The 22,743-nt window shown below is 39.5% G+C and overlaps 1 protein-coding gene across 6 annotated transcripts in view; it reads right to left on the reverse strand.

The window, feature by feature from the left end:
- POT1 (protection of telomeres 1) overlaps positions 1-22,364 on the reverse strand; it is a 72,573-nt gene extending 50,209 nt beyond the window's left edge. For 2 of the 6 annotated variants that reach the window (XR_011472641.1, XM_070423835.1), the window contains exons 1-7: positions 22,305-22,364; positions 19,120-19,318; positions 15,973-16,045; positions 14,630-14,721; positions 6,532-6,642; positions 5,716-5,763; positions 3,478-3,592 (exon numbers count right to left, since the gene is read on the reverse strand). Coding sequence is in view for 5 of the 6 variants with exons in the window: in XM_070423835.1 (XP_070279936.1) it covers positions 3,478-3,592; positions 5,716-5,763; positions 6,532-6,642; positions 14,630-14,721; positions 15,973-16,045; positions 19,120-19,242 (562 nt within the window). In the remaining variant the exon portion in view is untranslated. Of the gene's footprint in view, positions 1-3,477; positions 3,593-5,715; positions 5,764-6,531; positions 6,643-14,629; positions 14,722-15,972; positions 16,046-19,119; positions 19,319-19,780; positions 20,161-22,110; positions 22,237-22,304 lie in introns of those variants that run through there. The other 4 variants (XM_070423837.1, XM_070423836.1, XM_070423839.1 and 1 more) reach the window with 4 other exon arrangements.
- Positions 22,365-22,743: the final 379 nt, after the last annotated feature.

Raw genomic sequence — 22,743 nt, forward strand, 5'->3', positions numbered from 1 at the left:
TTATGCAAATTAACTGTCAGCCAAGATGGCGGCCGGCAGCCATGCACTGAAGCGAGCAGGGAGGTTTGCTTCCTCCAGGAACTGCAGACTCCAACGTTCCCCGCCTCACTTCCCGGCCTCTCAACTGCAACTCTAAGCAACTATTACTATGTTGCAAATAAGAAGCTAAACAAAACCAGCTTTCAGTCAGCCCCGGACCGCAACATTGTGTCCATGTTTTCAGCAGCGAGGCCTCAGAGCTAAAGCTGGCCCAGAATAAAAAAAAAAAAAAAGAAAACAAGGAGCAGTTGGGAGCTTTTAGTCACCTGCCAGCGGGAAAACAGCCCTCAGCCCCTCAGCCAGACTGGCCAGGCACCCCAGTGGGGACCCCACCCTGATCCAGGACACCCTTCAGGGCAAACCAGCCGGCCCCCACCCGTGCACCAGGCCTCTATCCTATATAGTAAAAGGGTAATATGCCTCCCGGCACTGGAATCAGCGGAGCAGCGAGGCTCCCGGCACCGGGATCAGCGTGACAGGGGGCAGCGCCCAAACCTCCTGATCAGCCCTGCTCTGTGCCTGATGGGGGGAGCTCCCCAATCCCCCGATTGCCCTGCGGCTCTGTGTGTGACAGGGTGAGGTGCCCCAACCCCCCGCCCCCACAGGCCCTGCTCTGTGTGTGACAGGGTAGAACCATAATCTCCCCATTGGCCCTGCCCTGAGTGTGACAGGGTGCAGCGCCCCAACCCCCTGATCCGCCCTGCTCTGTGTGTGACAGGGGGCGGTGTCCCAGCTCCCCTATCGGCCCTACTTTGTGAGTGACAGTGGGGAGCTCCTCAACCCCCTAATGGGCCCTGCTCTGTGAGTGACAGGGGGTGGCGCCGCAACCTCCCCATTGACCCTGCCTTGAGTGTAACAGGGGGCAGTGCCCCAACCCCCCAATCAGTCTATCCTGAGCGTGACTGAGGGTGGCATTGCAACCTCCCGATCCGCCCTGCTCTGTGCATGACGGGGCGGTGCCCCAACTCCCCAGTCGGCCCTGCTCTGAGCCTGAACAGGGGCTGCACCTAGGGATTGGGCCTGCCCTCTGCCACCCGGGAGCAGGCCTAAGCCAGCAGGTCGTTATCTCCCGAGGGGTCCCAGACTGTGAGAGGGCACAGGCCGGGCTGGGGGACCACCCCCCTCCCCCCCCCGAGCGCACAAATTTTTGTGCACCGGGCCTCTAGTCAGAAATAAAAATATAGGTGTAACTACAGTTATAACATAGACAGTTCTAAAACTTTACCATCTTGCTAGTAGTATTTCAATGAATATGAATGATAAACTGATGACATTTTAATTTAGTATCTCATAATAAATACAGAAATATCTGTCACAACAGATGGCTTATTACTACTCATGATTTTTTTTTTTAATATATGTTTTTATTGATTTCGCAGAGGAGGGAAGAAGGAGAGAGATAGAAACATCCATGATGAGAGAGAATCCTGGATCTGCTGCCTCCTGCAAGTCCCCCACTGGGAATCCAGCCCACATCCTGGGCATGTGCCCTTGACCAGAACTGAACCTGGGACCTTTCAGTTCGCAGGCCGACGCTCTATCCACTGAGCCAAACAGGCTAGGGCTCATGATTTTTTTTAAATAAGGGATTGGATCCAACTAAACATATCTGATAGACATACAAGACAATTATGAATATACTAGTGGTCTGGTGCACGGATTCGTGCACATTGAAAGGAAAATAATTAGAAGAAATATTTTAATATTGTTATTTGCCCTTTCTCTGTAATGGACGTTAGTCGCCGTCTGTGGGGCGATCAGCGGGGCAATTGGGCCCCTGTTCAGCTCCCTCAGTGCCTGGGCTCCAGGTGGCAACCCTGCCTCCTGCCACTGGTCACCTTCTGTGGGGCAACAGGCCCCCTTACGCACCTGCCTTGGCCTGGTGCCGCTCGCTCACCTGCTCCACCATCCCACCCTTGTCGGGACCCACTGGGGCCGGCAGCGCCTCCACTGCTGCCTGTTGCTGGCGCTGTGTCACTGACGCCTGCCATATTCGCGCCAGCCCCTGGTGGTCAGTGCATGTCAGAGCAAGCGGTCGAATTCCTGGTCTAGGGGACAATTTGTATATTAGGCTTTTATTACATAGGATAATAAATATTATAGTTCCCCAATGCTTTCATTGTATGTACATGACTTAATAACATGTTGAAGAAATTTATTATGCTAATAATTTAAAATTAACATTGAGTTATCCATTTTTTTAAAGTTATACTTTTATTCTATATTACTATCATTTTATTATTTTTGATAATATGTTTACTGATTAATTTACTAAAAACTTTTAATGATAAGAATTAGCAACATATCAAGTGTAAAAAAATTTTTAAGCTATATCTTTAACCAAGTTCGGTGGACATTATTACCAGCAATGTGGCTTATCCTCAATTTGGCAGGCCAATTACAGCCAGCCAGATAACACTTGCAAATGGAGGAGGATCAAAGTTATCGTTTCTTTATAGCAAATTCCCAGAATGAGCACATGTAAGATTCAGAGAGGGAAAAAATCTGATGGTCAGAAGAAACTACTAAGATGAAAGTATGCAAAACTGTATGTCGAATGGTATGATGGGGTGGGAAATGAAGACTTGGAAAAAATAAAGTCAAATGAAAATATGTGAAAAATACATATTTAAACAAACATTTATCTGCTTTAACTTTAATGTTTACTGTTTCTCTTTCCACTAAAATAGGCTTTCCAATAAAACACCCTTTGTGGTCTTCAGATATGCTAACAGGCTTCACAGGACCATTTTCATATAGACTAAGTATTTACATTATACATTAACAAAATAGTTGACCATATGAAAATAAGATATTTCCCTCGTCACCCCACTAAAGGGCACACTTCAAGCTCATTCTACCGTAATAAAATTTGCACATCCATAATGTGATATACAAAATCTTTTAAAAATATGATTTCAGTGAGGACATCTTTGTGTTCCCAACATGAGCCACAGTTCCTGGCAGATAGTAAAGTATTTCATCAACACCACCACTGATCCATATTTTAAAAATTTGATCACATCTTACATTTGACATTGAAGCATAGCTTAATTGGCAGTGCTCTTCTCTTCTTAACCACGTAGAATAATGCCTTACAAATAATGTTTCAGATTAGATTAAATAGAGTAATGTTGATTTAGTTCAGCTGAATTAAATCAAGGTAAAAGTGTGTTGTCTATTCTATATAATGAAAGCCTAATATGCAAATCAATCGAACAAAGGAACGACCAGTCGCTATGATGTGCACTGACCACTAGGGGGCAGGCGCTCAACACAGGAGCTGCCCCCAGCCCACAAGCCCCAGGTCAACACATGAGTGTTGGTTGGCAATTGTAAATATGACTTGAGCTTCTAAGACAGGATACTGAAACTGTATTCCTGAAACCAATAAAACAACGCCAGGTAATTAGAATCTTGACCAATTTGAATACCTACCAGTTCCTTTGCTTAGATATGGAGGCTTAAAGAACTTCACAACACCATAGACATTGACAATCATGCCACCTTTGAGTTCATTCAGCGGTGTGTACGTATAACGTGTTGCTGGAACCTGAAGAAAAACAGTAAATAAGTCGATATTAAGTATTTACATTTTAGAATCATATTATGATCAAAGAAGAGTCATCTAACCACATTTTTTTTGAGTGTCTGATAAGAGGCTGAAGCTTGAAAAAGGAAATGTACAGCTTAAAAGGTTGCTATATAAACCACTAATATTAATTTTTCTTAGGAATAACTTTGATCATAAATGGTATAATTTGTACACAATTCTAAGTAATGACATTTAAAAGATTTTGGTTATGGTTTTTAACTCTAAGTAATATCACTTCAGAATCTGTGGGAAATAGATTTTACTTCGGCCTAAATAAAGCTAGGTTTTGATTATAAATGGTGTGAAGACATTAAAAATGGTAAGAGAAATGAAATTTTCTGAAATAACTGTATGTAAGTTTGGAAAGAAAAGGGAAAGTGATTCCCAAGTTTAAGTCTACATATTTGTCAAACAATCCATAAAAGAGTTCATGCCCTAACCAGTTTGGCTTGGTGGATAGAGTGTCGGCCTGCAGACTGAAGGGTCCCAGGTTGGATTCCGGTCAAGGGCATGTACCTTGGTTGCGGGCACATCCCCAGTAGGGAGTGTGCAGGAGGCAGCCGAATCGATGTTTCTCTCTCATCGATGTTTCTCTCTTATCGATGTTTCTAACTCTCTATCCCTCTCCCTCTCCCTTCCTCTCTGTAAAAAATCAATAAAATATATTACTTAAAAGAAAGAGTTCAGACATCTGATCCTACTACCCACCAATATACTATCTTAAGAAATATCTCCCTAATGTATAAATGAATGACCATATCTATTCTGGTCATCTAAGTAATATACTTGTTAATTCATAGCCAACAAACAACTTAACCATAATTTGGCTTTCCATGTAAATAAGTTAGTATATGTATGCAGAGCAGCTAGGTTATATCCTAATAGTTCAGAATACCTGGGCTTTCTGAACAACCACTTTCCTCAAGTTTAGAGGCTCTTTTGTTTACCTCTGCCTTATTTATGGGTTCATGGATGCTTGAACCTGATCTACTTATACTAATTCTGAGAAATATTAACATTTGGGGTTAATTTACTTTTTTTTAACAAAGTACATTAATCCTTTAATTGGTTATACTTTCCCTAAATCAAAAATTCAAATTATACTATTATAGAATTATTCAGAATTTAAAACCTGTACCTAATAGTCATTGTCAACTAGAAACAAAATCTCTGAACTCTTGTTTGCCCACTAGAAACTAAGGGCTTAAGAAGATAGTAGAATACAAATTTTGTATTAAACTTTATCATGACACTAAAAGCCCAGTGCATGACAGTGGGTCCCTCAGCCCAGCCTGCGTCCTCTTGCAGTTCGGGACCCCTCAGGGGATGTCTGCCTGCCGTAGAGGCAGGAGAGGCTCCCACCACCGCTACTGTGCTCCCCAACCATGAGCCCAGCTTCTGGCTGAGCGGTACTCCACCTGTGGGAGTGCACTGACCACCAGGGGGCAGCTCCTGGATTGAGCGGCTGCCCCCTGGTGGTCAATGCACATCATAGCGAACGGTTGTTCCGCCATTCGGCCCCATTTGTATATCTGCCTTTTATTATATAGGATTAGCTTCTTTCCATTTTCACTCAGCTACAAGTAGCTCACCTGTAAAAATGGGAACTTCCTAGTGTTATGAAAATAAAATTTTATTAAATACTAAAAAAAGTGAGAAAAAAAGAAGAGCAAAATGTCTGACAAGCATAATAAACTACTTCTAATTACATAATTCAACACATAAAAACCTGTTTAAATACAATATGATTAAAATGAAAGAAACACATTTGGCTAAGAAATCCCAATGTCTTCACACAAATCAAATTTTTTTTCTGTTTCAGTTTCCTTATGCATGTAACTTAGAGAAAACATCAGCAGATCTTCCAGACAACAGAATAACCAGGTAATAATTACTAGGTAAATATATACCTTGAATGGAACATCAGATATCAAAAAAGTAGAGATTATGTTTTCCCACTGAATCAAATACTACTTCAAAATCAGATTATAACTATACATACATATTCATGTGTGTATCTATAGTTGTGTATATGTGGGGGTGTGTGTACATGTTCTAAATTAAAGTAAATATCATCTTACCAAAGACATTGACTCTGTAGAAAAATCTATTATAGATTTAACATAAACCTGAAAAAAAAAACCAGAAAAGGTTTATTTGTATACAACAACTTCCAATGTGGTTACAGACCTTTAATTGTAGCAAAACTACACACTTAACTGTAAATAATATTCAAATGCATCACAGTGGCATAAAGTTATGGCTTATAAATTAACAGTGACGTGTAAAGTTGTCTAAGCTAAGCTTCAGTCTAATTCATTAATTTTAATACCACAGGACAACCTCTAGCCCAATAATGCCCTGTGCATACTAGAGAGAAACAGGCAGATGTTGGCCTGTACGCACATGGCTTGACCCAACTCTATATGACAGCTTTCCTCAAACAGGTAGTCTCCAAATGTGTGTGGGGTGGAGGGTGGATCTGGAGGAGGGAAAAAGTAAAGACAGAGAGAATGAGCACCTTCATAAAGAATAAAATAGGAGGAAATCAGTTTTACCTAAAAAGGGATACTTGATCAACTTAAAAGTGCAATTCAATAGATAATAAAAGAGGCTGACAATATAACTGCAAAGAATAAGATGAAGTCTGGAGTGCCTGTGGAGTTTCAACATTTTCATCAATAAGTAACTATCTTTAAGGGATTTTTATTGTCTACCTGGAGTCATCTAAACATAAAGTCAGAAAAAATATTTTCTATTTTTAAAACTTAAAATATTAAAATAATTCAGTCAGGCTAAATAGTTTACCTGCAGATTTATAGAAACACTACTTCTATTCCATCACCTTACCTCATTAAAACCATAACATGAGTAGAGACTAAAAGTTACACACTTACATAAACAGTTGACTTGAAGTCCTCAAGTGCTTTCAAAAATAAGCAATGTTCACCATCTTTGCTTGTTGTAGGTGAAGACAAAACAATAAAACCAGCCACTGCAATGGTGTCCTGCATAAAAAAAAAAGTTTCCATTATCAAAATATCTATAATTTTTTATTATTTATAAACAGGAATCATTGCTATAAAATGGAAACTGGTTAGCTGGACTTGTTTAATGCTTACGGAATATAAGACTGTGCCTACCACCTCCTCTAAAAGGGTATCAACAGTGCAGCCGGAGATGATATAACACCCCCATTTCATAGACCAGGAAAACACTAAATCATTTGGAAAAGTTTATTTACTGGTACTTCAAAAATCAATGTTTATCTCAATTTATGTCAATAAGTTTGTACAAATAAACGAAATGAAGATAAAACACATGATCCAACAGTATTATGAGTGGAATTTAAATGAAACAATCTCAGACTTGAGAAAACTCAGTACAAAAACTCCACATTGTTACAAAGCTAATATATGTGTCTATAAATTCAGGGTATGAGACATAAGAAACTTCCATTTATAAACTATTAAGGTTTATAATAGCAGTAAGAAGTCACTCTCCATTTAGTCCTGCCTACCTTATTCTATAGTTAAATTTTCTTATTTTCCAAATACTGAAACATACACACTCAACAAGTTCTGTCTTATTGCATTACATATATTTTATTATCTTACTCCTCTAATTTTACCACCCAAACCTTGAAATAAAAAAATTCCTGGGCTTTTGGAAGCTTCCTTCAATAATCTTAATCTCTACCAAGTAAAAGCCTTTTGTATAGAAGACTTTAGCTTTGCACATACAAAGTCTGGTTTCAAACCCCAGGATTCTATATTTGGATCCATTAACTAGGCTGTGAGCATCTTCAAGACAGGGGCCTGTTTTATATTTATAGGGTTTGGCACACAGTAGGTCCTCCATAAACAGTCTGTGAGTCAATGAAAGGACCTTATATTGTCTTTCTAAAACCTCTAGACCTATCCAGATATTTCAACTCTGCAAATTTCCTTTTTTTTTCTTCAGGTGATTGCCAAACAATTGTGTCTATGCTGATAATGCTAATAATCTCAACTCTTCATAGTTAAATGGGAGAAAATGTTCCTTCTTACTCTTTTTCCACCATATTTTAAAGGGAAATAAAATAAACAGGAAGATTGCTTCTGGAACAAATTACTTTTACAAACTGAAAAATATGCTATGCTTTCAATTTATTATCTCAGACCAGTATGCTCTGATTTAAATGAAACATTAAGATTTTAGTAAAAGATTTAAAGTTTAATCAAACTCTCTTAGCCCTAAGAGAAACCTTCACCCTTCTCAGCATGGAAGCAGTTAAGAGGCCACCAATGCCCCCTTCCCCTGAAAGAATTCAGAGCCAAGATCCTTGAGGGGATGTGTTAGGCAGTTAGACATGAGCAGAGCAAGGACAATGGGCCAACTGGAGGAGAAATGGATGGGCCAACCCTGAGATGTGCTTTTTACCACTCCAACTGCTCTGAAGCCAATAATGAACCTGTGTGGACTCTCTCTCCCTCTCCCTTTCTTAGAGGAAGGGAGACAGGTTTTAGAACAGGTCATAAAGATAGAATGAGTGTAACAAAAAAAGGGGGAGAATTTGTAAGAAACATGCCTCTGGCTTATCGTCATAGAAAAGAAACAGCATGTGGCCTGGCCATTAGTGAATTTCTACAGAGCAAACAGGGTGTGGGGGTAGGAGAGGCTATGAACTGTACACTGCACATGGCCTAGGAAGATTCCCCTAGACCAGCGGTTCTCAACCTGGGGGTCGAACAACCTTTTCACAGGGGTCGCCTAAGACCATCCTGCATATCAGATATTTACATAACGATTCATAACAGTAGCAAAATTATAGTTATGAAGTAGCAACGAAAATAATTTTATGGTTGGGGGTCACAACATGAGGAACTGTATTTAAAGGGCTAGAGGGTTGAGAACCACTGCCCTAGACAAAGGGAGGTGGAGGCAACTAGAGAAGGCCCCAGCCCATTTTTTTAAATAACCCAATGGGAGACAGCAAGACCTAGGTGACCTATTAGGAAATAGGTGATCAAATAGTACTTAGCCAATGAGGAGCAGCAGGAGGGTCTAAATAAATAGGCTATGTTTCCAGCCCCATGCGTGATCCTGTAAAATGGACTCCTGCTCTCGAGAGTATTATTCAAAGTCTCATTTTCGCCATGGAGAAAAAATAAAAATAAAGTTTAATCAAACTAACACAGGAAGATAAATAGAAGTAGGTGAGTCACTGGCTTACCAGTTCTAAATTCTCTTAAGAGTACAAAAAATAACCTAACTCATGTTATTTTCTATCTTACTTTAAAATGTCTTAAACATAAATATTATATGAAAAGAAATACATTAGATGCAAGTGTTGGAGGTACAGATGCACATTTTTCTTTCTACTTTTCTGTATAATCTAAATTTTTAGAATAAGAATTTCTATTATGATGGAGAAAACATTTCAAATGAAGGGAATAAATTACTAAAAGCATTCATAGGAAACATTTATTATATTTATTTATTATATTTATAAACATGAATATATATTTGAATATAACTACATTAGAGGACCACAGTGATCTCATCCCAAGCGATCTTGCATGTTTTATCTCCATATATTTCCATTCAATACTACATACATCGGATTCTTTTACACACCTACTGCTTTTCTACATATATTCTTTGCTTATTCTGAGGCCTCACAATAATAAATAGCATTTTTCTCCTTTGCAAATACCTGACCCTATCTATTTTTTAAAGTTTGGGCTATAAATGCTTCTTCCCAGTGAGGTCTAGTGTAGATTTTTGTCCCTCTCCCAGAAAAATAATTATCCTCTGAACTCTCCTATGCAGCTTTTGATATTTTTCGTTTTGTGTGTTATTTGTAAACTTTTCTTATTGTTTTTATTGCCCTTAAAACTCTTTAAGATCCTTGGGACTGCCCTAGTTGGTTTGGCTCAGTGGATAAAACATCGGCCTGCGGACTGAAGGGTCCCAGGTTTGATTCTGGTCAAGGGCACATGCCTGGGTTGCGGGCTTGATCCCCAGTAGGGGGCGTGCTGGAGGCAGCCGATCAGTGATTCTCTCTCATCATTGACGTTTCTATCTCTCTCTCTCCACCTTCCTCTCTGAAATCAATAAAAATAAAAATATTTTAAAAAATCACTGGGACTAAGAATAATGTACTATCTATCCATATAACCTATACTAGTGACTGGCAGAGGCTTCTTTTCTGTTCATAGTCAGTGCTCAACAAGTAGCTGTTGAATAAATTAATTAATACTGGTAAAAACCGAAGTACAGATATAAACAAACGAGGAAAAAAATGGTTCTTAGGATTCAGTTCCCATAAATTTACAAATCATAATGGCTTTTAAATTAATTCACATACAAAAAGGATAAGAAAGATAAGTATATAATAGGCAGTATTAGTATTATAAACATCATTAGATTGAGTTGAAAATTAGATTTAATATGCATTATTTTAAGTTCTAAGCTTCTGAGGAAAGCACACTGAAGCCATTCAAACAAGAATGGGAATTACATAGTTCAATGTTAAGAGTATATTCTGCGATATTAGAGTAGATGTTTTCTCAATCTGCTAAATAAGTATTAGGAAACCAGCTTGAGAATAATGCCATGCTACTAAAATGACAAGGCTTTATCAATATACTAGAGGCCCGGTGCACAAAATATGTGCATGGGGGTGGGGGGCTGTCTGTCAGCCCGGCCTGCACCCTCTCACAATCCGGGACCCCTCGGGAGATGTCCGACTGCCGGTTTAGAATCCAGGACCACTGGCTCCTAACTGCTTGCCTGCCTGCCTGCCTGATTGCCCCTCATCCCTCTGCCTGCCTGCCTGATCACCCCTAACTCCTCGCCTGCCTGCCTGATTGCCCCTAACTGCCTCTGCCTCGGCCCCCGCTACTAGCCTGATCGCCCCCAACTGGCCCCCCTTGCCAGTCTGCTCATCCCCGACTGATCCCCACTGCCGGCCTGCTTGCCCCCAACTGCTCCCCCCCCCCCACCCCCACAGCCGGCCTGATCACCCCCAACTGCCCTCCCCTCCTGGCCTAATTGCCCCTAACCACCTCTACCTCGGCCCCCGCCACCATGGCTTTGTCTGAAAGGACATCGGAAGGTCTCCCGGACTAATTAGCATATTACCCTTTTATTAGTATAGATATTAAACGTTCAAACTTATTTTAAATAAAAGCTAAAACTGGAGAAAAAGAAAAAAGGGGTCTCATACTGAGGGAGGAACTAGTAAAATGAGAACATATGTATTCCAGCAAAATGTATCATTAGTCTAGCAAAGCAAAAATTAAACTTTTGTTAAAAAAATTTTTTTAATGTTTTAAGATATTTGTTATATTCAAATACAGAGCTAACCTTAAGGGCACGAGCACGAAACAAATAAAGGTACAGGAATTAAAACCGAAAATTCATTGTTTTATGAAGTTTTAGCTTTGATTTACAATAATCTTTAACCTTAATACTATAAGCTCTAAATTAAATAGCCTACTTAGACCTCCCAAATGACCAGCATTTGTGGATTTTAAACCCAGAAAAAATTTAAAGTAAACTTGACCTCAGTCTTCTCACCACTGTATTTTAAAAAGGAGAAATCTTATTTATCATTGTTAACATCCTCTATTACCTGACAAGTACTAATTAGCTAGTATAGTTCTATTCTATTTTAATATCTATTTTTAAAATTTCAATAGAAGAAAACACTTTTCACATGTCAGGTAAAATACTAATATCTAATATACAGTACATATTTTGCAGATGCATTTACATGTTTTGCTAATTCATTATATTATAACCTTTTATATTATTTTTCAAATAAAAATTTAATATTAGAATCCTAAAGGATAAAGGTGGAAATGTATTTAAAAATATAAGCAAACAGATTCCTTAACATTCAAAAACATGTAATTATTTTTAAAATCCTCTTCTAAGATAGCCAAGATATATTATGAAAAAAAAAAGCAATTTACAAAATATGGATAGAAGACACTTGGTAAAATGTACATGGATACAAAATTATTTATGTATATATGTGCATATATAGTTACCCATATATATACACACTTATTTATAAAAGCTGAAAAGATACCAAAAGAGGGAGAAAGAGAGAGAGAGAGAGAGAAGAGAGAGAGAGAGAGAGAGAGAGAGAGAGAGACAGCAGTACAATGGGACAAGGCAATGGGAGTATGTTCAGAGGTAGCGGGGCAGTGTCTGCTTTTCTGGTTATACCTTTGCATATTGCTTAAATGTTTTCAAAACTATGGCCACATAAGAACAATACTTAAGATAAATATTTTCAAGACCTAATTCAAGTCCACTATATCTCCCTTAGACAGGAAAAAAATACATTTGTGGAGATAGTTTCTACACTTACTACAAGTTCTATAGCAAATCTTGGGCTTTGAATGGTTATTTTCAGAACAGTACTAATGACAATCACCACAGGGGATTACTAAAGGTTACTATGTTTATCAAATGATAAACATATGGAAGTACTTTGCAATTTGTGAAATTCTATACAAATGTAATACAATATTTTTACTAAAAGATTAGAAAAAAAAGATGTCATATATGTATAAGATTAGTAATAGAATATTTTTAGTAAAAGATTAGAAAAAGACTGGTTAAACTGTCCAGCCAGGGTGGCTCAGTGGTTGAGCAATGACCTATGAACCAGGAGGTCACAGTTAGATTCCAGCTTGTGGGCTCGATCCCAGCATGGGGTGTGCAGGAGGCAGCCAATCAATGATTCTCTCTTATCATTGATGTTTCTCCCTCTCCCTTCCTCTCTGAAATAAAAATATATTTTTCTAAAAAATTAACTGCCCATAGATATGTGTTTATTTCTTAACCCTTAATTCTATTCCATTGATATACATGCCCTTATGCCCCTTCCATACTGTTGATTACAGTATCACTTAAGTTTTATTAATCATGAAACATGAGACCTATGACTTTTTTTTTTTCTAGGTTATTTTGGAATTCAGGGTCCCTTGAAACTCATTATGAATTTGAGAACTGACTTTTCCAGTTCTGCACAAAAGGTCATTGAAATTTTTATAGAAATTGCATTGAATCTATAGATCACTTTAGGTAGTTTTGACAGCTTAATATTAAGTCCTCCTACCCAGGAATACATGTCTTTCCATTTATACAGGTCTTATTTTAACTTTCAGTGTACAAGTCGTAAATTTATTCCTTTAGATCAGTGGTTCTCAACCTTCTGCCCCTTTAAATACAGTTCCTCATGTTGTGACCCAACCATAAAATTATTTTCATTGCTACTTCATAACTGTAATGTTGCTACTGTTATGAATCATAATGTAAATATCTGATATGCAGGATGGTCTTAGGCGACCCCTGTGAAAGGGTTCACGACCCACAGGTTGAGAACCGCTGCTTTAGATGCAATCATCTCTGGAATAATTTTCATAATTTCATTTCCAGATTGTTCATTGTTAAGTGTATTGAAATCCTACTGAGTTTTGTGTGTTGACCTTACATCCTGAAATACTGCTAACTCATTATTAGTTTTAATAGCTTTCTTTTGGATCCTTTGGGATTTTCAAATATAGGATCATGTTATCATGTTGTACTTTTTCCTGTACAATTTAGATGTCTTTTATTTCTTATTATTTAACTAGAGGCCCGGAGCACAAAATTCATGTGCGGGTACAGTCCCTAGGCCTGGCCTGCTATCAGGGCCATCTTCCCCAGCTGCCCACAGCCAGCCCCACCCCCGGCCGCCACCCATCCCTGGCTCCCCGTTCGCCATCGGGTGATTATTGCCTAATGGCTGGGGGAAGGGACCGAGAGGTTGGCTGTTCCCACCCACTCGCTGGCCCCGCCCTCACCACGGGTGGCCATCAGTCAATCGGAACCTACCGGCCAGGGAAAGGAACCAAGAGGTGGTCAGTGCACCTCATAGTGACTGCTCCAGTGGCCGTTCTGCCATTAGGGTCAATTTTCATATTACCATTTTATTATATAGGATTACTCTAGCTAGAACTTCCAGTACAATGTTGAGTAGCAGAGGAGAAAGTGAGCTTCCTGTGTCTTATTCCTAATCTTAGGGGAAATGCTTTCAGTCTTTGACCATTGAGAATGATGTTAGTTGTGGATTTTTCATAAATGTTCTTTATAATGTTGAGGAAGTTCCCTTCTATTCCTAGTTGTCTAAGTGTTTTGATTATGAAGAGGTGTAGGATTTTATGAAATGCCTTTTCTGCATCAATTAAGATGATCATTTCCTTTTTTCCTTTGTTCTTTTAATGTGATGTATTGCAATGATTGATTTTCTTATCTTGCACTCCCAGGATAAATCCCACTTGGTCTGTGTGTCTGCTCTAATATGCTGCTGGGTTCGTTTTGATAGCATTTTGATGAGGATTTAGCAGGCATGTATTTTTAAAACAATTACAAAAAAATATTATAGCCCTTGCCAGTGAAGCTTGGCGGTTAGTGTCAGCCTGCTAACTAAAGGGATGTGGGTTTAGTTCTCAGTCAAGGGCACATACTTGGGTTGTAGGTTTAATCCCTGGCCCTGGTTGGGAAGCATGCGGGAGGCAACCAAATGATGTGTCTCTCTCACATCAATATTTCTCTCTCTTTCTGTCTCCCTCCCTTCCAAAAATATACCTGGGTGAGGATTAAAAAAAAAAGAAAACATTATAAACATACAAAGAGCTACTGCTCATATTATTTCTTAGTAAGAATTTTTTTTAATTGAGGATAAATGTATATATCTTTAAGACATTCTATTGAACACTAAAAATTAAAATGAAGTAAAAGGAAAAAATGTCCCTTTTTATGTCAATGATGAGTTTTACTATCTTAGGGTTGCTGCAATTTTAAAGATGTTGCTTCTTTAAGTATCATTCTTTTACATACCTGCAAATATGTAATGAATCTCTAAAAAAAAAAGTCTACAGGATGACTATAGTATCATCAATGATTCTAAACCCACTTCTAAAGTGATAAAGTAATATGAAAATATTTTACCCCTTCAGTGAAAACTTTTGCACAGTCCTTTGCTAATTTTCCAAAAAATAACACATTGATGGCGTTACTCTCCGAATCTGAATTTTCTTGTTCTAGAGAAAAACACACACACAGGAAAACACTTATTCGATATAGCAGTTTTATACACAACAGAAAAGTGATGGCAACTACATTCTAAAAACAATAGTTATGCTCTGACCGGAGTGGCTCAGCTACTTGGGCATCATCCTATGCACCAAAGGATTGCTGGTTCCATTCTGGGATAGAGCACATACCTGGGTTGTGGGCTGGATCCCTGGTAGGGGGCATGCAGGAAGCAGCCAATAGATGCGAAGCTCTCATATCAATGTTTCTCCCTCTCTCTCCCTCTCCCTTACTGTCTCTCTAAAAATCAATTAAAAATATTTTGAAGCCCTAACCAGTTTGGCTCAGTGGATAGAGCGTCAGCCTGCGGACTGAAGAGTCCCAGGTTCGATTCCAGTCAAGGGCATGTACCTTGGATGCGGGCACATTCCCAGTAGGGGGTGTGCAGTAGGCAGCTGATCGATGTTTCTCTCTTATTGATGTTTCTAACTCTCTATCCCTCTCCCTTCCTTTCTGTAAAAAATCAATAAAATACATTTTAAAAAATATTTTGAAAAAATAAAAACAATAGTTACTTCAAAATGTAATTATAAAGAATAATTACAATGTTTACAATTCAATTTTGGTTTACTACTTTCATTTCAAACACAATGAAGAGAATGCTACTGGGCATAAAAACCAAAACTATAACAAGTTTCAAGTAGAATATGTTCTATAAATCTCTATAAACATCACATTAATATCACCTAATGACCACTTTCTATTTAATTTCCCATATTTATAATCAAAAGAAACTGAACAAGATATTAATTGTTCAATTTTTATACAATATAACAATATCACCCCACAAATATTCCATTTACTGAACTTCTAGTAACTATAGTTTTGGGCATATTAAGTTTTAATTTAGACAAGTGTGGTCTTCTCCCCCAGCACCCATATATTGAAGAGTAAAAGAGCTGTATAAAAACTAAGCTATCTGTAACTTTGAAAATAAAAATTACTTGGGTATAAGAAATAAACATTGGACAAGTCACATCATTTGGATCTTCTAGGCTTTGGGAAAGAATTTCCATAATCTTCATTCTCTAGGAATCACTTCCTATAACCACTGCAGCAAGGCTGAATTCGAGGACTCAATTATATCATCATATAAGTAAAATTGCACTTCTGTGTGTATCTGTGTGTGTACATTTATATACAAAGTTACCCATTTGTATATTACAGGAAAAAAATTAAATAGAAATGATCTTATATACCTTGTAGTCCAATCTTCAAAATAGGTGTTCTGTTTCCACCATAGGTTAAAGGAGAGATATGTGAAAGCTTTCCCTGAAACGAGAGAAAAAGAATTACACAGAAGTCAAAGAGGTTATTATAACACCAAGATATAAGACTGGAATCATTTTTTAAAGGCAATTGACTTTTATCTTACAAGAAATCACAGTATTATGTTTAAGTCAGTATTTTTAAGACATGAAAATGATTTATCTAGAGAACAATGAGGGCCTAAAAATACTTTTGTTCATAAATTAATTTCTTTTTGTTTGTTTTTTATTGTCTAATGTTTTACATGTCTTCCTTTTTAAATACTTTTGTTCATAAATTAATTTCTTTTTGTTTGTTTTTTATTGTCTAATGTTTTACATGTCTTCCTTTTCCCCAATTGACTGCCCCCAGCCATTTCTAGCCCCAAGAGCAAGCCCCCATCACCCCAGTGTCTATGTCCATTGGTTATGCTAATATGAATGCATACAAGTCCTTTGGTTGATCTCTAACCCTGTACCTCCCCCATAAATTAATTTCTTAATCCCATTAGTTAAATATTACCAATTCCTCATTTTATATATAAAGATGAACTAGCTCAACTTCAACTTTATTTTAGCTTGTAAAACTGTTTTCTACTAAAGAAAAAGATTAAGAGTTTGCTCCTAGAAAGAAATTAAAACTTATTAAGGAAAAATTTTAAAGTGAAAAATGATAATCTCATAAATAAGGACAGTGTGGACAAATCAATGGACTAAGGCACAAATACAGTTTAGGCTTTGTTCTGCTATAACTAAGCAACTCTGTCAGTCAAAAAAAGTTATTTAATCAGAGTTTCAGAAAAATAAATTATTTAATCTGGATAGTTTTTATCATTTCTTTTAGCTCTAAAATTTAATGATTCTATGATCAAATATATTATAGGGTTCTTTGAAAACGTACACACAGAAATATAGTTGATTTAATAAAGTTTAACAATAGATCCTATAATACATCTCCTAAACTAATATTCCAACTTTGATATAGCCAACAACAAAAAACAGCTATGTTCATAAATCAATTTAACTTAAAAGCATCAGAAAAAAAGAAAATATGACTATCAGCAGCACAAAATGATTCAAAGTAAAGGTAAATAGTTTCACTTAGGAAGTACAAAGCTGGAAAGAACGAGAAAACGTGGAACAATGAACAAATTCACAGTTTTTCTTGACACACCAGAGTTGAAAACAGAAAGCAACCAAATAACCAGAAATCTAGGAAAAGAGAAGTTCCTCCAATGAGAGATGAGAGGCAAGTATCTACATGGAGAATATTGATTAGAAGGGCAAAACTAAAATGCAGCCTTCTTGCTCTTTCCTTTATTCTTGGACTTACTATACTAATAAGCCTCTCACCTACCTCCCATCATTTTCTCCTTAGTCCCTAACTTAAATGTGTAATAATGAAAATGAAATGTTCACTAAATATGCGTAACAGAATATTGGATATGGAAGAAAAAAGGTTCAGTGACCTTGAAGACAAATCAATAAAAATTACTCAATCTAAAAATCTCTCTCCACTAAGAAAGAAAACAATGCTGAAGAAAAAGAGACCTGTAGCTAACCAGCAAATACCATAACATACAAACATACATGTAATTGACATCCAGAAGGAGAAAAGAGTAATAATGTCAGAGGGGAAAAAAATTCCAAGGAATTTTATATATCCTACTAGAGGCCTGGTGCCCAAAAATTTGTGCACTGGGGGGGGTGGGGGGGTGAGGGGGGTCCCCCAGCCTGGCCTGTGCCCTCTCGCAGTCTGGGACCCCTCGGGAGATAACAACCTGCTGGCTTAGGCCTGCTCCCGGGTGGCAGAGGGCAGGCCCAATGCCTAGGTGCAGCCCCTGGTCAGGCTCAGAGCAGGGCAGATTGGGGAGTTGGGGCACCGCCCCGTTATGCACAGAGCAGGGCGGATCGGGAGGTTGTGATGCCACCCTCAGTCACGCTCAGGGTAGGGCCGATTGGGGGGTGGGTGAACCCCCCATGTCACACTCAAGGCAGGGTCGATGGGGAGGTTGCGGCGCTGCCCCCTGTCACACACAGAGCCACAGGGCGATCAGGGGGTTTGGGCGCTGCCCCCTGTCACGCTGATCCCGGTGCCTTTTACTATATAGGATAGAGGCCTGGTGCATGGGTAGGGGCTGGCTGGTTTGCCCTGAAGGGTGTCCTGGATCAGGGTGGGGGTCCCCACTGGGGTGCCTGGCCAGTCTGGGTGAGGGGCTGAGGGCTGTTTTCCGGAAGCGGGTGACTGAAGCTCCCAACCGCTCCTTTTTTTCTTTCTTTTTTTTTTTCTGGGCCAGCTTTAGCTCTGAGGCCTCGCTGCTGAAAACATCGATACAATGTTGCGGTCAGGCTGGCTGATCCCGGCTGAATGAAAGCCGGTTTCTGGGGTTTTGTTTAGCTTCTTATTTGCAACATAGTACATAGTTGCTTAGAGTTGCAGCTGAGAGGCCGGCAGCGGCAGGCGGGGAACGTTGGAGTCCGCAGTCACTGGAGCAAGCAAGCCTCCCTGCTCGCTTCAGTGCATGGCTGCCAGCCGCCATCTTGGCTGACGGTTAATTTGCATAAGGATATGCTGATTAGCCAATGGGAAGGGTAGCGGTCGTACGCTAATTACCATGTTTCTCTTTTATTATTGTAGATATAATAGAAGCCCAGCAACCATACAGCTAAATGACCAGAACGACTAGTTGACAAGTTGCTATGATGTGCACTGACCACCAGGGGCAGACGCTCAACACAGGAGCTGCCCCAGCTGTTCAGTGCGCTCCCACAATGGGAGCACCGTTTGGCTGACCAAGATGAGCAGCTGCTACTGCAGCAGGAGCAGGTCCACAGCCGCACTCAGCTGACCAGGATGAGTGGCACTCCCATGGTGGGAGATCCCTGCAGGCCACACCCCCATTAGTGCACAAACCCCATGCACCGGGCCTCTAGTTAGCCAATAATTTCCCTAACTTGATGAAAAACATTGACTTATGGATCCGAATAGCTCAGTTACTAAGAAGCAGGAGAAATGCAAAGAAAAAACACACCTAGACATACAACAGTCTAACTACTAAAAACAAAAGATTAACTATTCTGAGTTATGAACATTCTTACCTGGACATATTTCTTGCTATAATCACAACCTAGCTGTAGGGATCTGAATTCTACTTTGTGTAGTTTATTTAGTGGCTCATTTTCAGGCACCCCATTGACTTCTTTTATTAATTCTAGTGGCATATCAGATCTGCTTTACAGTGGCATATCAGATCGGCTGTCCAAAGCAAATTCAATCAGGGAAGTTGATATCTTGATGCTGAAAATACAGAGACCAGTGTTTTATACAAAATGTAGTCAATATTTGCTTTAAGCTTCTATGTCTTAGTTTTGCTTTGCTTTTCCTTTTAGTTAGTTATCACTGTTGGTGGACAAGAGCTAGAGAATGGATTATGCTATAATTTTATTGCAAGGATAAATATACACATTCTTCTAAATCACTGAAACTTAATCCCCTTCTATTTGCTTTTGTATTTTATTTTTTAAAATTAAATCTTCATTGTCAAAAGTATTACATATGTCCCCTTCCTTCCCTCATTGACTCCTTCTAGCCTGCCCCCACCACACTCCCGAGGCCTTCACCACCCTACTGTCTGTACCCATGGGTTATGCATATATGCATACAAGTTCTTTGATCTCTTCTCACCCACCCACCCAATCTCCCCCCGATCTTTTCTGAGGTTCCACAGCTGTTCCTATGCTTCTATGTCTCTGGATCTACCTTGTTCATCAGCTTATTTTGTCCATTAGATTCAACATATGAATGAAATCATGTGATACTTGTCTTTCTTTGACTGGCTTATTTCACTTAGCATAGTACTCTCAGGTCCCTCCATGATGTCTCAAAGCATAAGAGATCCTTTTTAACAGCTGCATAGTATTCCATGGTGTAAATGTAGCACAGTTTTATCCACTCATCTACTGATGGGCTGTTTCCAGATCTTAGCTATTGTAAATTGTGCTATGAACATAGGGTGTACACATTCCTTCTGATTGGTATTCCAGGTATTGTAGGATATATTCCTAGAAATTGGATCATGTAGTCAAATGGGAGTTCAATTTTTAATATTTTGAGGAAACTCCATACTGTTTTCCACAGTGGTTGCACCAGTCTGCATTCCCACCAGCAGTGTACTAGAGTTCCCTTTTCTCCACATCCTCGTCAACACTTGCTTGTCATTTGTTGATGATAGCCATTCTGACAGGTATATGAATTTTAAGTTGTATGAATTCCTTATATATTTTAGATATAAACCTTTATCTGATTTTTCATTGCCAAATATGTTCTCCCATGCAGTGAGCTTTCTTGTTGTTTTGTTGATGGTTTCTTTTGTTGTGCACAAGCTTTTTATTTTGATGTATTTCCATTTGTTTATTTTCTCCTTAGTTTCCTTTGCCCTAGGAGATGTAAACATATTGTATCTGTAAACATATTGCCATGAGAGATGTCTGAGATTTTGCTGCCTATGGTTTCTTCTTAGATTTTTATGGTTTCACGTCTTACATTTAAGTCTTTCATCCATTCTCAGTTTATTCTTGAATATGGTTTAAGTTGGTGGTCTAGTTCATTTTTTTGCATGTATCTGTCCAATTTTTCCAGTGCCATTTACTGAAGAGACTGTCTGGACTACTTTGTATATTCTTGCCTTCTTTTTCAAATATTAGTTGAGCATAATGGCTTGGGTAGGATTTATTCCAGGGATGCAAGGCTGGATCAATACTCGCAAATCAATAATGTGATGCATCACATAAAAAATTGAAAGACAAAAGTCACATGTTCATATCTATAGATGCAGAAAAAGCGTTCGACAAAATCCAACACCCTTTTTTGATAAGAACTCTCAGCAAAGTGTGAATAGAGGGATCATAACTAAACATTTTAATAAAGGCCATACATTACAAACTTACAGCCAACATCATACTCACTGGGCAAAAACTAAAACCATTTCCCCTAAGAACAGGAACAAGACAGGGATGTCGGCTTTCACCACTCTTGCTGAACACAGTACTGGAAGTCCTAACCACAGCGATCAGACAAGAAGGAGGAATAAAAGGCATCCGAATTGGAAAGGAGAAAGTAAAATTCTAGCTATTCACAGATGACATGATATTGTACATAGAAAACCCTAAAGACTCCACCAAAAACTTCTATATTTAATAAATGAATTTGGCAATGTAGCAAGTTACAAAATTAACACCCAGAAATCGGTGGCATTTTTATAAGCCAATAATAAATTCTCAGAAAGAGAAACTAAACAAATAGCCCTATTTATCATTGCAACAACAACAACAAAAAATACTTAGGCATGAACTTAACCAAGGAAGTAAAAGACCTGTACTCCAAAAACTACAGGACAATGAAAAAAGAGACTGAGGAAGATATAAAGAAGTAGAAGAATATACCATGTTCATGGATTGGTGGAATCAACATCATTAAAATGTCCATACTACCCCAAAGCAATCTATAGATTCAATACAATCCCCATTAAAATACCAACAGCAGATTTCACAGATCTAGAACAAATACTCCAAAATTTTATACGGAACCAAAAAAGACCCCGAATAGCCGCAGCCATCTTAAGAACAAAGTTGGAGGGATCGCAATACCAGACATCGAGTTATACTACAAAGCCGCTGTAATCAAAACAGCCTGGCACTGGCACAAGAACAGGCATATAGATCAATGGAACAGAAGAGAGATTTTAGTTTTGTATTTTAAAAAGTACTTCTAAAAGTCAGTTTTAATATCGGTGATAACGGAGCTAAGAATAGCCTTTACCACCATGCTTTAAAATGCACAAGCCGCTGGGCAAGGAAAGTTTTGACAGTGTTAATATTGCGTAGGCAAACTGTACTACCAAAAGCAAATTACTCCCAAGTATATCCTTTGCCTCCTCCCTCCCGCCCGATACAATCAAAAGAAATGACTGCTGAACTGACGTTAACGTGTGCACCGTAGGTTCAGTCTTATTTCTCAGGACTCTTAACTGGGACAGTTAGTGCCAACCTCCCCCCGCCGGCAGCCTCCGCGGGGGCGGAACGGGGACTAACCCACTCAGGGCTCCCCGACCCCAGGCGGGGCGCTGGGCACCGCAGCTCAGACAGCGACGCGCACGAAGAGCTTCTCCGCAATAACGACGCCACCTCTGGGTCCAAACGAAATCAGCCTTTATCATGCCAGGTCCGGTTCGGATCCACCTAGGATGCACACTACCGACTCCAGACCTACTCAAAACTGTACTCACCGCGCTCCGGAGCCAAACTCCGCGTTCTGACGGGCGCGCCGGTGACGTCACACGCTCGCCGGCGGCGCAGCTCCCGCGCATGCGTGTTCGGGCCCAGGGACCACCTCGCCGTTCTCTCCCGCGCCCGCGCAAGGGGGCCTGAGGGCTCCCAGCGTCTCCGATGCCCTGCAAGTTTAGCGGAACACGAGATGCGTCACGCGTTTATTTAAACGAGGCATGCGGCCCACCGGCCGCGAGTTTGACAGGCTTGGCCCGGGGAAGGGGGGGTGGGGTGGGAGGGGCCGACCAAAGCGTCCGCTCGGATTCCCGCCTCCCCTGAGCTTCGCCCCCGTCAGTTCCCCTGGTCGGGCCGGAAGCGGCCGCCGGGGAGGCGGGAGCTGATTGTAATTCCTGTGACTAATTAAAAACTATTCCTAACCCTGGGCGGGATCAGAGATTC

The sequence above is a fragment of the Myotis yumanensis genome, unplaced genomic scaffold (assembly GCF_028538775.1).
Source record: "Myotis yumanensis isolate MYYU_CA2020_CCGP unplaced genomic scaffold, mMyoYum1.0.hap1 SCAF_9, whole genome shotgun sequence".
NCBI classification, from domain to species: domain Eukaryota; kingdom Metazoa; phylum Chordata; class Mammalia; order Chiroptera; family Vespertilionidae; genus Myotis; species Myotis yumanensis.